Source organism: Carassius gibelio, chromosome B22 (assembly GCF_023724105.1).
Source record: "Carassius gibelio isolate Cgi1373 ecotype wild population from Czech Republic chromosome B22, carGib1.2-hapl.c, whole genome shotgun sequence".
NCBI classification, from domain to species: domain Eukaryota; kingdom Metazoa; phylum Chordata; class Actinopteri; order Cypriniformes; family Cyprinidae; genus Carassius; species Carassius gibelio.
This window is the reverse complement of record NC_068417.1, coordinates 26,008,001-26,024,167: the sequence shown is the minus strand read 5'-3', so window position 1 is coordinate 26,024,167 and position 16,167 is coordinate 26,008,001. Positions and strand designations below refer to the sequence as shown.

Sequence of the window (16,167 nt, the reverse complement as noted above, 5' to 3'; positions counted from 1 at the left end):
TTGTATATTAGCCTTTATTGGAAGTTACTTGATTAACAATGAATCTGTTTTTCAGTGTATTTGAGGAACACTCTCTTGGCTCTGTTTCCTGGGAGATGATTAAGTACAGACCACAGAGGAGACTATATGAGTCAAAGTGCTTGCTGGGAGAACAACAAACAAACCATTGAACTATATCACTGAGCTATGGTACTAAGCAAGCACTCTTTAATCACAGTTTTCAAAAAATCATCAGCTCCATAGGATAGTTTTATTCCCACTGTTTTGATAGCATTAAATTCCAGACATTATCCTGAGAGACTGTGAGGGGATCATTTCAGAAATTTGAAGCAAGTGTCCTGTCTAAAATTTCCTTTGCAGTTTATCCAGCTTTTACGCAAAAGGATTTCCATAAATGTTCTGGTAAATTACACACACCTAATGTGCAGTTATTACATTATGAGTTGTTACACACCTGATGACGTGAAACCGCTGGTGTTGATTGGCCATCACTGATTAATCTAAGTTTACTCAAAATCTAATTAATGTGTTGTCCTAATCCTTATTACGAATTATAATAAGTATTGTGCAGTGTTTGTGTTTGATATTCAGAACTATGAGTTATTCCATGGAAAGAGTGCCTTTTGTTTCCCCTCATCAGCATACGTGTGAATAATGACTCAAGAAAATGCCAGCTGGTACTCTGAAAAATTTAATAAGATTACTTTTTGTTAAATTACATTTTTATTTATTGTTTTTTTTTTATTGTATCATATTTATTTAAATGAAACATTGTATTTTTTATTTATCCTTTATTTTCTGTTTATTTATTTATTTTGTGTCAACTCTGTTACCCCACCCCATTTCATTAAAATCAATTTTTTTATATATATTTTTTATATTTTTTAATATAATAAAATTATCAGAATTATGTGCCACCTAGTTTGTAAATCACTTAATCTTAAAATGTACATTTGTCAGCAGGGGACATCTGAAATAGTCAACCCTGTTACTGTGATTTTGTACAGAAACGTGTTTTTTGAAAAATGAATAAAACATATCATCATTAAATTCTCCTTTTAATAATTCAGCACAAATAATACAAAGACTAAACAAACTATAAAATGTCAACTCTGCTGCTTTTTTTTTAATGACAAAGGTATAAGTAAATGCCTCCTTGTTTGTAAATCACCTAATCATAAATTTTTACATTTTTCTCTAGTGGGGTTTATTTTGAATATTGGTGAATGAATAAAAAAAATCAGCATTACATTCATATTGAACACCTTGTAAAAGTGTTAAGACCTTGGCTAAATGGCTAAACAATTTTTCTTCCTGAAATTGGTCAAGATTTTTTTTAAGTACATTTATGTATTTACTTGATACGTGATTTGAATGCAATTTAAAAGTCTGTCCTAATGGTTAAAGAAGTCATGGCCTAATGGTTAGAGAGTCTCCCAATCGAAGGGTTGTGAGTTCGAGTCACGAGTGAATGAATACAAAATCAGCATTAATGTATATTCATAAGAAACACCTTGTAAAAGTGTTAAGACCTTGACTAAAACATTTTTTTGTCAACTCTGTTACTTTTTTTTAAAAGTATATTTATGTATTTACTTACTTTATATGTGATTTTAATGCAATTTACTCTGTCTAATAAAATTTTATATATTTTACAATGAAGTAGCTTTTTGTTGCATGTTTGTCTTTACCATAAAATACACTTTTTATAGTATTCAAACATGAGCATTTGCAACAAGGTTTTGAGTCTCCACTGGTGTCCCTCCATCATGCCTACCTGAAATCACTGTATGGATGAATAATCCAATTGCCGGCGGATTTGACTCGTTCCTGTTCCTTCTCCACTGCCTTTTGACTCCCAAACATACGCAGGGAGAATTTATTGACCCCGGGCTGCAGCATGGAGCTGAACTGCCTCTGCATGTAAGTTTGATTGTCCCTGGCTTCCGCATCATCTGCCGTGATCTGGCCATCCTCAGACTTGGGAAAGCCGACAGAACTGTCCGGCTGCTGCTGGTTCGAGCTCGGTCCTTGGGTCGGTGGAGCGCTGGAGAAGGAAACTCTCGAGTCCTTCTTCTCAGCGGAAGGAGCAGCGGCGGTCGGGGCAGGAGTGACCGAGCCGTCCATGCTGGAGGTGCTGGAGTGACATGCAGATGCTGGGAAGCCTCCACCTGTCTGCTTCTCCTGCTTGGAGAGGGTTGAGGACAAGCTCTCGTCTCTTCGGCAGTCTCCGTTGATCACGCATCTCATTCCGGAGCCATCCTCGCCGTCAACCCCACTCTTGTCTCTGGCAGCATCTCCGTGGCAGAGGAGCGCGGTGGATTCCGTGCTGCGTCCACAGGAGACGGAGGCGAAGTCCTTGTTGTTGGAGATCCTGCTCGCCGCTGCTCCCCCTCCTGGCGTTACACGCTTCATCTTGTAGGAAGAGTCAAGGATGTCGCCCCTGCGAGTCTCTTTGTGGTCTTCATCGCCGTCCTCCGCTTCGTCCATGACAGCGGTGCTTCGAGGTGAATCCTGACGCAGCCAGATTGCGAAAGCGCAGACGTGGGCAGATGCTCAGTCCTTTACTCCGCGTCCCAATGTCACCAAACAACTACATTGCTATGGCTGCACTCGTTCACTCCCTTACCTGGTACCCAACCACCACAAGCGGTGTGTTCCTCTGTGCTCAGATAATGAATGGAGTCAGGAATTAAACTATGGCAGTGATAGATGAGTGGAAAATAGGGCGAGGTGCGCTGTATTACCCGAGGACCGGTGTTAAATATGCAAATGTAGGGTTAGTATGTTTGATGATTCATTATCCAGCTGCACGTTTCTTGACATGATATTGTAAACAAGGATATCTGAAATGAACGAACAAAAGCGAATTTGGCGGTCTTTGTTTACATTTGAAATTTGAAAACGTCTTGAAAGAGAAATAGAATATTTGATGCCTAAAATTGTCTTCTTTTTAAAGTAAATGATCGTTTTGAATCATATCAGATGTTCTTTCTTATAGGAAAAGCCCGTTCCATTTGATTTGAACAAAAAGTGTAATTTAAAAGTCATTTTAACTTCATTTTTTAACTTTTCAGGCCGTATCACTTTGTCAAGTTACAAAATATTGGTTTAAGTTTTCAGTAAGTTTTCCAAAACCCGGTTTTCCCCCCATAAACTACTATTGAAGGAAACCACTAATATTTTTATACAAGGTTTTCAGTCTCTTCAGACGTTTTCGCGGTTCATCTTATTTTCAAAATCATAAAAAGCAATGGTTTGTAGCGCAAGTTGTTCAGTTACTGCTAATGAATCGGAACCCAAAAGAAAATAGCTTAGGCTACTTTCACATTACAAAAGAAAATAAGATGGACCGATATGATATCACCTAAATATTGACATTAGGCCACGCACAGCAAACACTTCATTCAAAACGTTAATCATAGCCTAGAGGTGATATCAAATAGCCTACTTTAAGTATTATATTATTTTGTAGCTTTAATTATATAAAAATGCATTGCTCTTTATGTGGATCACCCCTCAGATGTCACAGGCCTCGGGTCATTTATCCAATTACTAAATATATTTACATGGACAAGTGTGAGTAGTAGTAATACTACGGATGACTATTTTGAAAGCCCATACAGGTATAAATAATATGCTTTATATTCTGGAGCGTCTCCTTGTTTCCAACCTGATAACGCTGTGATGTTTGTCACGTAGAGCCGCTCCCTACAGCTGAACCGAATACACGAGGAAGTGTCGCCCCCTTCTGGTGGCTCAAAGAATGGTTTATTTGGTTGAACACACCAAAATACTCAATAGACAGTTAAAATCAAATAAGTTTATTTAGATTGTGCAAGTCAGTACAGTAGAGTGTATTAGATTTCCTATGAAGCCAAGGCAACATTTATACACTTCTAACAATGTCTTACATATTACACATCTCTTAAGTTGGAAATGGCACACATCCAGACACTATACTTAATGTATCACAATGCAAGTATGATGGTCTATAGGAGAGTATCACTTAAGCGAAAGCCTTCACGAAAACCCCACCTGCACGGACTTTACCTTAATATTCATAACCATATCATTGTCCTCCATGTTAGAATTTGGGAAACAATAACAACTGATTATGCGTACCGCAAATGACACACTGTACTAGCACTTGGTCCTTAAGGGTTAGGCAGGAGGAATCCTACAAGTCAACATCAGAAACTACATTATCAACTTTAAAAGAAGCTTGTTTGACATTATTAAACAGAAAATTGTTAGCCTGACAAAATAAAAGTAGCATCTGATTATTCACACAGAATAATAGCACACTAATGTTGCAGCGACGACATGAGTACTGCACAGAAGTTGTTCATTTAAATTATTTCAATAATTAAAAACTAGAAAGTACAATAAAGTGGCTAAACATTAAGGTTTATAGAAACTTGATTCAGCTCTCTATTTCTATACACTTGAACATGTTAAAGTTTCATGCGGCTAAACGGTGATTCAATTACACTCGGTAGATGTTTCGGAAACAGTGAAAGAAAATAAAATCCTTCCCACATTAAGAGATTCACTAAACACACACTTCTACAGCAAGACTACAATCATGCAGTTACCCCCCCCCCCCCCCCAAAAAAAAACTATTTTAAAAACATCAGCTGGCAGCACAAAATGAATAGGAATAAAAGTAAAATGAGACCAATTATTATCTCAACACGTTTACACTCAAGCAGAAGGTTAAGAACGCGCAGGATGCACTATAACGTTATAACGTACTCCGCAACTTAATTCTCCATCTCTTCGACAGTAGTCATTAGAACACCTGAAAGAAATAAAAATAAAAACTCAGCTTGATGTGGTTAAAAAAAAAAAAATAGTTTATATTACACTTGAGGGGAGGGTTACTATTTTAAGGAATAAAACTACAAAAAAAAAAAAAAAATTATAAATTGTATTAAATGCATAAAATAATATATCACAAATCAACATTTTGTACAGCCTATATTATACAAGTCCACAGTATAAAAGATACGTTAAAAATAAACCCTTGTAATAGTGATTAATATCTAATAACACATCTAATAATCCTTCAAATCTATTTAATGCACTTTTATATTCCGATACAGAACTTTAAATTATAAATTGTATAGAATTATAAGCTGAAGTCTTGATTTATTTATTTTTAAAAACATATAAATGACCAAATATTTCAACTGTTTATAAAATCACATGCATAAAATGTAAAAAAAAAAAAAAAAAAAGTTTATTATACAATTCTACAATCGTAATTATGAGAACATTATATACGTGTAGTGTATAAGTGCATAAAATATGGAACATTAATGTTCAATAACAGGTTTCATATAATAAACATTAAAACAATATTAGGTTCAATTGGAAAATAATATTAAAAGGAAGAATATTTCACCTTTTCGCCCTTCTCAGTTGGAGTTCCTTTGCCGCACATTTTTGTCTTTGTGGTTTGTAGCGGCATTGCTCTTCCTGAAAAACACAGTGGCACATCAGTTCACTATTCGATGTGCATATGAATCTCCTGAGCTAGACGCACATCTACAGCTACTGTCTAGATTTCAACAAGGCCTTGAAGTTCCTTTGAGGAAAAACTCCACAATATCTCAGCACAAACAACAAAACACTTACAGTGGTGCAGATCCTGAGTCATCATCTACAGGAAGCAGGAACACATGAAAAGAAAAGAAAAAGTAGTTAAAAACTCATTATGACAAATGTACAACACTACAGTCTATTTGAACTCTTACAGTAGCTGGTCTAAAATATAGTGTGACAGCCTCAAGACAGTAAGAACTGGATGTTTCAAAGCAGTGCACCTAATGAGTAATGCGATTTGGGGACTGGAAAACCTTGATACTCTTAATTCAGTTACTTCTACTGCTAAATCTGTACACGTCAACTAAAACACCGCTATCACTGTTTTCACAGCACTACTAATAATGATTCATGCAGAATAATGCATTTGCATCAGCCATGCGGTCTGATGTTGGATTGAAAGGATATGTTTAGTGCTTTTCAACCCAAGAACAAACAGTTCCAATCGAAAATCATTTGTTTGTAGCACAACCTCACCTACAGATGTAGTAGAGAGAAAAACATTTCTCCTTTTCTGCATCAATCATGGTGAAGGCTGTCAAACAGCATTAGCACACATTTGTAAACTCCTGCACTGGACTTCTGGAGTCAGTCGATCACCCTGAAACCTTCCTACTGAAAAATCTCCTGCCTCGGGAACATATGTACGAAAGTCTTTGGATATGACAATGGATGTATGGAAATGAAAGTAACACCCAATCACAACCTTTATGAACCGGAGGGGGCAGTTGACTTCATTTTCTAAATAATAGAGTATTATTTGATTTGTTGGGAATTTAACTTGTTTTGTGGAACTTAAGTCACTATAAAATGTCTGTGTAAAAGACCAAATTAAAAGCCATTATTAATATACGTAAAGATTTATAAAAGTGTAAAAAAAAAAAAAAAGTAAGCCAAACCACAACAGAACTACATATACTACAAAACATTTTGAATTTAAATTATAAAACGTATAACATTCTTCATAATTGTTGTATAATAATAGTAATAGATATCGTAGTATTAGGGGTGCTCTGATTGATCGGCTACTGATCACTAGGGCTAGACGATAGTACATCTGAATATTAGCGATAATCGCAATAATTTTGACGATGTAAAATTTGAAAATAGAGAATATTGAATATTCCAAATTAAAAAAGAAAAAGAATGCTTTAAAAAGATCAGTGACTGTGATCGTATCCGCAGATAATGCTCTCTCAAAAATCCTGATTGGAGCACCGTTAAGTTGCATAATTTCTAATTTTTATAATACATGCAGTTGTGTGGAGGCTTTATTATAAGATGCATCTTATTTATTTATTTTTAAGTGTGTATGTAACAGTCTATCAGATTTTTTTTTTAAAGACTACATTGAAAACAGATGAAATTGTCCGGTTACTGGCAAGGTTGTGCTTCAGACGGACACAATCAGAAAGAAGAAACTTTATAATAAGATGTGAGTTGACACCCAACAAACATAGATTCAAACTCAGCTTCTATTTTTAAGTATGAGTTTGAAAGAGACTTTTGCTGAAGTTTTCATGCAGAGAGCATGTCCAAACACACCCAGAAAGATTCAAACAAATGTCGGGATTATATATTTTGCCACCCTTTGTGCCATAAGGGTGCTGCCTCTCAGAGATGTAGAGGAAGCCACTGCTATAATCTAGGGCTGAAGAACATCATGCAATGAGAAGATGATGCAGAGAGCATGCAAGGCAGTATAACATGATCCGTCTGAAATCTCATATTAGTTATTATGCAGAATACCTTGACATTTAAAACCCATTCTGAAGTGCAATATGTCAGACTCAGCTAAACACTTTCACTGGCTACGGGAAAACCAAACAAAGTTGCTTTTCTTGAACCTAAGTCTGACAAATCTGGTTCGTTTTATCTTCTTATTTAAGACTAAACGCCAGTGAAAGAGTTGTACTTCTCAGCCTATCAGGGAGAGCATTCAAACTTCCCAAAACCACCCGTTTAAGCAAAACCACTTCAGTCTGACATGCAGTTTTGAGCACTTACCACAACGTAAAAGCAGCAGCGAACAGAGAAATAAACAACGTAAATAATAAAAATACAGTTCACTAAGGAACAGCCACACACTTCAGCCAAATCAAATAAACATAAAATCAAACTGAAATAGGATGTTTCACCATTACAAATTCATAAACAAAAATTTTACATTACATCCAATGATCATTCATTTGTGCATTCACGAAAATGGAAATGGAACATTATTAGGAAGGAAAGAACTAGCGTCACATACCGTCACTGATCTCGTCTGGCTTTCTCCTCTTCTCATAGATGAAGATGATGGTGATGAGAATAATGACCTCAGCGACAATGCCGAGGAATGGCCAAAGGGCGGCCAGCTGGCTACGCACACGCAGCTGAATCTGATCACTGGCTGATCCCATTTCATTGGTGCCCTGGCACTGGTACATGCCCATGTCCGCGTTGATGTCCAGGTCTTTCACGTACAGCATGGTCTTGTTGGGGGTGCTCTTGATCTCATACTTGTCAACAGTGCCATTGACAATGGGCACCTGTGGGTTGACGATGCAAAATTATTAGTAAGCTACTAAGGCTGATGATACACAGGGCAACTTTTTGAGAAATGTTGCCGAGTAGCTTTTGGCAACAGGCTAATCAGGTGAGACACAGGGCCAATGAACAGTCTAAAGATAGAAAAAGTGCTTAACCAACATTGCTCAAAAGTTGCCCAGCAAAACTGCTCAAAAAGTTGCCGTGTATCATCAGCATGAGACTATTTCTAATAACTGCTAGTGCACAACAACAGTTATTAACAATCATCCAAACATAATTCTTAATTTAGACAAATTAAGAATTAATGCACTGTATAAATAACAAAATACATAATATAAAATATTATATAATATCAGATATTTTATGTAATTAGTACTCAATAGGTTGAGCAACCAATAATTATATGTAATCACTACCACTGTAACAGTTAAATTAATAATTAAGTTAAATTTATTAACCACAGGGCTTTGAACTGGTTCAAGGAACAAACTGGAAACACGAATTCCAGTAGCACGGCCTATATATAGGCATATAGACAAAATATATTTCACTTGAATCACTGACAGGTTAACAAAAAACAGATTAAGTCTTGTCATGCAATAAACGGATAGACGTTACAGCTAGGTTAATAAATGTTCATAACGCCAAGTGTCATTTAACACCTTTATCAACCTTATCCAACCTTCAAATGGCATGGCCAGGTACCAATCTCATTACAGCAAGCTTCATTTACCTTTTCATCTTCATTTTCACCCAGCTTATACCAACTCCAGTCAGTAGGCAGGGGGTATCCATGGCTCACACATGTTAGGACAGCTTTGTCGTTCTCATTAGCATTTTCAGAGTGTTTGTAGGCCCCTACATATGGGGGAACTAACAGGAAGAGTATGATTATGGGTGAGGAGTACAATATGCCTGAAAAATGCATGTAATTCAGGATGGATAACAGATGCAGTAATCGGTCACTAAAATGTTCTTACCTTTAACTTCAATAGTAGCATTAACCTCAGGTTCTGTTTGGAAGAAACATGCATATATTCCAGCAGAGTGGTAATCGATCTTTTTAATTCTGCCACAGAAAGAAAAACAAGCAATGAGACAAAAAAAATAAAATTTATATGCCAATTGAGATCCCTCAATATAACGACAGCACCCTAGCAATAAAGGTGGAGGAGAGGACAATACAAGTAAATGATATATAAAATATAAAAGTGAACAGCTTTTCCGGTACGCCGCTCAGGCATCCCCATGGATATTTTTCCGACCCAGCAGTTCTAATGGGAATTAGGGTCAGTGAATGTGGAGTGCCGGAGGCTCTTAAATCACACTACTGCTGTCACAACTCCATCACACAAACTGAGAGGCTATATTATAATGTTATGGACCTGTAAACACTAAATCTGAGAAACTTATACTGAAATTAGAGTGCTACATTTCACTCTTCTTTAGTGATACAATCATTTAGATAAGGATCGGGAACATACATGTATTCAATGAAATATTTTCCAGGGGTTGACTCTGATTTTTCAATGGTCTTGCCATTATGGGTCCAATAGTTGCCTTTGACCAGAAAAGTAGTGTTGGTAAGGTTGCAGCTGAGTGTTGCAGAGGTCTGGTTCTGGTCGCTCACCACCTCTGGTTTGGTCGTGATGACTGGATCTGCCAAGGCATAACAGTTACACAAACATTAACTCATAACATTGACTCTTTAAAAAGAAAAAAAGAAAAAAAAAGTGATCACTGCTGAAAAGGACTCTACCAACCTCTTGGTTTGATGTGGCACAGTAAAAAAAAAAATACATTTTTGGACATGATGGAATGGAAGGGAACATTGCTGTCAAGATGTTCACCACAATGTGAGCTGTAAGGCACATTGTGCTCTATCAAGGGAGAAGTGAAGGTACATTTGGCCTACTAGGAAACATTAAGTGAGCAGTTTGTAATGAAAACGAATGGGAAGAGGGAAGGAAATTCGACCAACCAGCAACTGGTTTGGAGTCCATGAGCTTATGAAAACCTATTGTGGAAAGTACTAGAAATACCACCAGAAGGGTTAAGCCACAGATTTAAAGAGCTTTTTAGATATTTACTGAAAGAACACCATGTTAATGAGACCTAATCAGTGCCCTTTTTCAGAAATAAAGGCCAATTAGTGCATTTAATACCTTCTGACCGGCAGAAACGTTAACCGATCAATGCAATTTCATTAATAAAAAAGTTAAACTTTCATCTCAAGCTCTAGACAGCGATACGCTCAGAAGGCATCAGATAACTAGGAAAGGACAGATGGCGCTAAAGCAGTCATGTGACCCGGTCTCTGGTCAAAGGAATAAAAGGAGGGCAGAGGGCAAGGCAAGGGAGAGTTTGAATCTACAGGACTTCCTCCTCTACGCTAGTGGAGACGTTGCGATACCACAACGTAACTCACGTTCAAACACTATAACGTTCGCTTGCGAGCGAATCCACTTGACTTTGGGTGGGGTCCTGAGGTCATTGCGGTCAGGGTCATTTGAAGCACGGCACTCGTAAACACCCGTGTCGTTGAGAGTTAGGTTGGTGAGGATGAGCGTGCTGGTGGCGTGGTTGATATAAGTGGCATTGATGCGTACGCGATCCTCTTTTGCACCGTCAAACAGCTGGGTGACCGTTTCAATCGGCTCTTCGCCCTCAATGAACCACCACTGAACTTCAGGGATGGGGTTCCCTATGACCTCGCAATCCAGCTCGGCACTGTCTTCTATGAGTTTCATCTGAGACAAGGGCGATTTTATGAAGCCCGCTGGACATTTGATGAGTGATTTTGGGTTTAGGGTTGACAGTTCATTGAGATGATATGAATAATGGTTAGCAGACAGGCAGGCAAAGAAGAAACAGCAGAGGAGAAAAGAAAAAGAGAGAAACATTAGATGGAAAACAAGAAAAACTGGATTTTGAGCATCATGATGAAAGACTTCAATGCTTCATGATAACCAAAACCCAACTGAAGAACATTAGAAGCAAGCACTTATAAAAGACAATGAGTTGAAGTAGGCCTGGGCGATAAAACAGTATCAATATTTAATCTACGGTACACCATCGATAGAAAAAATATTTGATATAGCATACGATAAAGGCACGTGTTATGAGTGACATACACACCACACAGACAAACACATGCTGTAATCCCTGCCCATGTTGAGATTGTGAATAATTTTTTTAGCCAAATTTAAAAGAAACATTTGCATTATTTGAATGCAAAACTGGTACAATCAAATCTTGTGTGCATCAATGGTACATGAGATGCAGTGAAGATGTAGGTGACGTTGTTGCATTTTAATGTTTTGATAGTCAAGCCCATGAGCTGCAAACTGCTGCATTAACTTATAACATTAGTGTAATTAAATTAAGTTTAAAACAAGCTATCGGTCACTACCAGGACAGAGTCCAGAGCCTCGATCATAACATTATAAAAGGCACCTTCCTATTAGAGACATGCATGATCGCGGGACCCATCGCAGAATAGTGCGGCATGGGACAACACTTGATGGGCAGGTAAAGACCCGTGTGCACAGGATGGGGGAGAATAATTAGGGTTATATATAGATCAGTGAGTGAGCGTTAAAGAACAACTAAAATAATTGTCTGCGTTAATCAATGCGTTAAACACGATAACACGTTAACTTGCCAAGCCTTAATAATTTATTTTATATATATAGCACATTTTTATAGACTGTTATTTGCATTAACGATTTAATGTGTTACATTATTTTGATCATTGCACCCTCAGGAGACAAGCCAAGAGTTTCTTTTAGACTTGTCTTAATGAATTGGGAAAAATAAAAAATACAGTGGTTAAATTAAAAAAAACCTTTTGAAAAAGGGTTATAAAAGAAAAGTGTCCATTACCGATACAGAACGATATGAAACATTAGATCATTGATAAAAAAAAAAAAAGTTATATCGCCCAGCCCTAAGCTGAAGCATGCATTAAAACCAAAGGTTAGCATATCAAGAAATGCAATGAAAAAATGACATCGAACATTCACATGAAAAAACAGGATGACCATAATGGTGATGATTGATGAAGCTTAAAGTAGTTGTTCACTCAAAACAGTACCAAACCTGTAGGAGTTTCTTTCTCTTTTTTTCCCCCCACTGAGGAACAAATTGTTTACTCATTTCAATGGATTCAAAAAAACTTTCAGAATATCTTCTTTTGATTTTCACCAGACGTCAGTCATACAGATTTGGAATCGCATGAGGGCGCTTTTCCAGTTTTGAGCAAACTATCAAACTACTATTTTTAAACTACATATAAAATTGACATGTACAGAGTAAATTAACCTAGGAGCAACCATTTTGGGGCAACTTATGTAGACTTGAAGCATGTTTTCTGGAGTAAAACAAGGTTGTACCATATTAATCCCCAATGGAGAATTTCCACGAAACGACATGGAAGTACGTATGTAGCAGCTGGAACAACAAACTTTCACATCAATGACAAGAACACTTTGAGATCCGCCCCAGACCTGTTGTTGCTTCTTGCAGTGTAGCACATGCTTTCAGTTTATTTGGTTTCGAAACAAGAGTAAGGTACTGCTCCCTTTTTGTCTGCTGCTGAGGGAGGAATGTTTTGGTGTGTTAGCCAGGGAAGGGTAAAAAAAAAATGGTAGATGTCCACATTTCACATTACAGTCAGAGCAATGAGACTCCACACATGCCTCAGGCCTGAAATAACATGTGCCCTTTGAAAGCAGAACAGGCTTCATTCATTTGACCATCAAGAAAGGTCACCTCCAACGTTCACTAAGTGGACCACAAATTCAAACATATAAAGATCTAGAAGGAATTTAAGCATATATTTGGGTATATATAAGAGTTTAGATTTAAATGTTAGCATAAGGCGGACGTATTAACCCAATAATTCAAGACTAAATTATAAATAACTCCAAACAGGGAGAACAGAAGAGTACAACAAGTACCACTCGGTACAAAGTCTGCCACTTCTAGATTTGACTTAACCTGTTTCTAGCAAACAAGTCAATAAGTTCACCTTCTCACAAGCTGACATGTGGATTAATTGGATGAAGAAATACTGACCTAAGGTCGACTGTTTCAACTTTACATTTTCTTGGCTCAACCTCATGACTGAATGCAGATAAACCGTTCTCTATAAAATGCATTAATCTAGATTGCAAGTCATAACTGTTTAACCACAAGGCTTTCAAGATTGTTACCCTAAAATGTACATGGGACATTCACTTTGCTTAAACACTGCATAAAATAAATAGGTTTCGATTTAGGCACCATGTGCCCAGATTCAATTCAATCACTCGTCAAAATGTGACAAATTTCTAAATATCAATTTTTGCTTTAGTTTGTCTTTTTAATGTCCATTTCATCCCGATGGAAGTTTTCTGACGCATTTTGTATAGCCGAACATAACAGTATATAAAAAAAATTAAGATGGTTTTTGGATCTATCATCAGTTGTTGATTGGATTTATGTATGGGTGTTGCACTTTAGAAAAAATCAATGCAAGTTTGTAGTCGTTTTGGACAGATGGGATTTAAGAGACTAAATGATTCATGATGTCCGACGTGTCACAGAAAATCAGTTTTTTTTTTTTTTTCACTGGAAGTTAAGACATTTAGATTGAACTCAAAGTCAAAAAAAAAAAAAAAACAACAACATCTATACGTCGATGAGTCACAAGATGATATTTAACTAACTATTTTTTTTTTTTTTATTATTTCAGACTAGTCAACTAATGGTTCAGGCCAACCCAGTTACAAGTTTTGAAATAGTTTTGCATATCCCTAAAGCCTTCGTGAGAACGATTAAAAAAGTTGAAGGACAGGACTATCCTCACCAACCAAGCAGTGTGCATGCTGACAAAAACACTTTTTAAATGCAAAATGGCTGCCAGTAGCACACAAAGCAAAAAGCAATCACAAACGAAATCTCCTCGTATCTATTCACATGCAAATGATAAATACCTGCCCAATTCACTAAGCAAAGCACAACTGAGCTGAAGATTGAGTTCTCAAGGGAAAAACCTATTTTAATTCTGATCTGGAGATGCTACAATTTACACCATCAAGCTACGTGGCCTGAAATCCTACCGTAGCATTGTGTACTATGTGGCAACTCAAGAACAGCACGAGTACACTTGTTGCACAGATTGTTCCTTTTTAAGGAAGTATCAATGCTTACGTGCAGAAAAGCACCTCCTAGGGTGTTTAGCGCTCTATTTCTAACTGAGAGCATGAAGCTGATTAGGTTTGGATTTACCGACCATGCTATTCATCAGCTGCTGCTGGGGGACTAAAATGATGAGGGTGATGAAGCAAAAGACACTTTCATTACTCTTCCATTTCCATTCAGTATGCCAGAAACTGATTTAGTTAAAAGGGTGGACAGGGTATTTAATATATTTAAATACAAATTCCACAGTACATGACTGACATTTCCAACTAAACTGCTATCTTTCATTACCATAAGTAAGCAATGGTTGATTGCCTACAAGTTGATTGGGTTTGCATGGAATTCCTGTGCCATTTCCAGTGATGGAACATTATAATGAGCTTAAGCTAAGCCTTTTACTGAACAGACTAAAAGATGAAAACTGCTGCCGCCTCCTTCATGACTGGCCAAACATGTTTCGCCTCCCTCGGTTTCCATTATATGATTACAGGTTACTCCGAACTGATGTTTTACTAGGCTTAGCAGCAGGCCTCTAGAAAACTAGTCCACACAGGTTATCATGGCTGCCTGCTGCTTACCGTGTTTAAGACATCATTCATTGGAGTAACTGGCCAGCTAGGGAAGACGACAGCCATTAATATTTTAACAAGCAAAGATAGGCTGAATCCATTCTGTAATAATTAAAGTTCAACTAGGAAGCATGATCCTCTGAGTGAAGATCTCCAGTTTTGGGAAATGTGTAACTTGGGTTACAACACTGAGTTGGGATTAAAGGTTCTCTTACTAGAAAAAAACCCCCCGCAAATCCACATGGTGGGGTATGTGCAGTTTGTACTTTGCCTTTTAACACCACGATAATAGTTTACGTCGCTAACATTTCTTTTCTTTTTTTTTTATTAATACTATATACACTCCAATTTTTGGATACATATTTCCTATGTGTTGGTATTTAAGACCATTTAAAGAGCTTTAATGAGTAAAAAATATTCCGCTGTTGCTATAGCGCCATGCGCGTGCGTCGTTTGCCACTGGGCTCGTGCGCGACAGTTTGCCGACGATTTTAGCGGCCTTTAAACATTTCGAGCCATTTCAACCGTTCACATCCAATGTATTTTACTTTGTTGAACGGTGAATACCTTTCGACCGGTCGTCTAGGTCGTGTTTCTGTCAACAGACGGCCTTGTGAAAACGAGCTCATGAGCGTTACATGATCAACAGAAAAACGAGACGCCTTACCTGTCAAAGCCTCGGCTTGAAACCAACCGATACAAACGGCGAGAATTACGCCAAACAGCTTCCTTCTCATGGTTGGATGTTTTTAAATACGTAACAGTGTAAATATCGGGCCTGTTTCCAGAGGCAAAGACGGTTTGAAGCAAAGCACTCTTCGTCCTCTACTTGTTCCGACGAGCTCACTTGAGAACGCGCACGTATACAGCCTAGTGGACCTGCGTCATCACGTCCGCTCATCAACGTCACCGCCCTGTGTTTAGGCGTTTTTTTTTTATATATATATTTCGACTTGTTTAGGTTTTCAGAAACTAAGCAATAGGCTATTTCATCTTAACTAACCACTCGTGTTTTATCGCTAAGCATGAGTGTACGGTTCAATATTCCTCTAAATCTATACTTTTACCTAGTACACTTTTCCTTGCTGTAGAATGAAACAAAGTTGCGGGGTTTTTGGATTTGAAAGTAGCCTACTGAATGACGTGACTAGCGCCAAAATATATAACTAATTTCATAAGAAGAAGATTATCATAACAATCTTTGTTATATATATATTGTCCTTTTAAAAAATAAACAGACAGCATCCACCCATTACTTTATATTAAAATG

The 16,167-nt window shown here is 37.3% G+C and overlaps 2 protein-coding genes across 3 annotated transcripts in view; both read right to left on the bottom strand.

The window, feature by feature from the left end:
• hcn2b (hyperpolarization activated cyclic nucleotide-gated potassium channel 2b) overlaps positions 1-3,085 on the bottom strand; it is a 29,713-nt gene extending 26,628 nt beyond the window's left edge. The window contains exon 1 of the mRNA XM_052591359.1: positions 1,778-3,085. Coding sequence (XP_052447319.1) covers positions 1,778-2,490 — 713 coding nt within the window. The 5' untranslated portion in view covers positions 2,491-3,085. The remainder of the gene's footprint in view (positions 1-1,777) is intronic.
• Positions 3,086-3,803: 718 nt separating this feature from the next.
• Positions 3,804-15,786, bottom strand: bsg (basigin). 2 transcript variants are annotated; one of them, XM_052591355.1, is made up of 9 exons: positions 15,565-15,744; positions 10,571-10,921; positions 9,627-9,801; positions 9,123-9,211; positions 8,876-9,015; positions 7,862-8,141; positions 5,644-5,668; positions 5,411-5,484; positions 3,804-4,804 (listed from the first exon to the last, which is right to left on the bottom strand). In XM_052591355.1, the coding sequence occupies exons 1-8, from the start codon at positions 15,632-15,634 to the stop codon at positions 5,424-5,426; spliced, it is 1,191 nt and encodes a 396-aa protein (XP_052447315.1). In that variant the 5' UTR covers positions 15,635-15,744; the 3' UTR covers positions 3,804-4,804; positions 5,411-5,423. The 2 variants fall into 2 exon arrangements, with proteins under 2 accessions (XP_052447315.1, XP_052447316.1); XM_052591356.1 differs by lacking the exon at positions 10,571-10,921 and having other exon boundaries at positions 15,565-15,786.
• Positions 15,787-16,167: the final 381 nt, after the last annotated feature.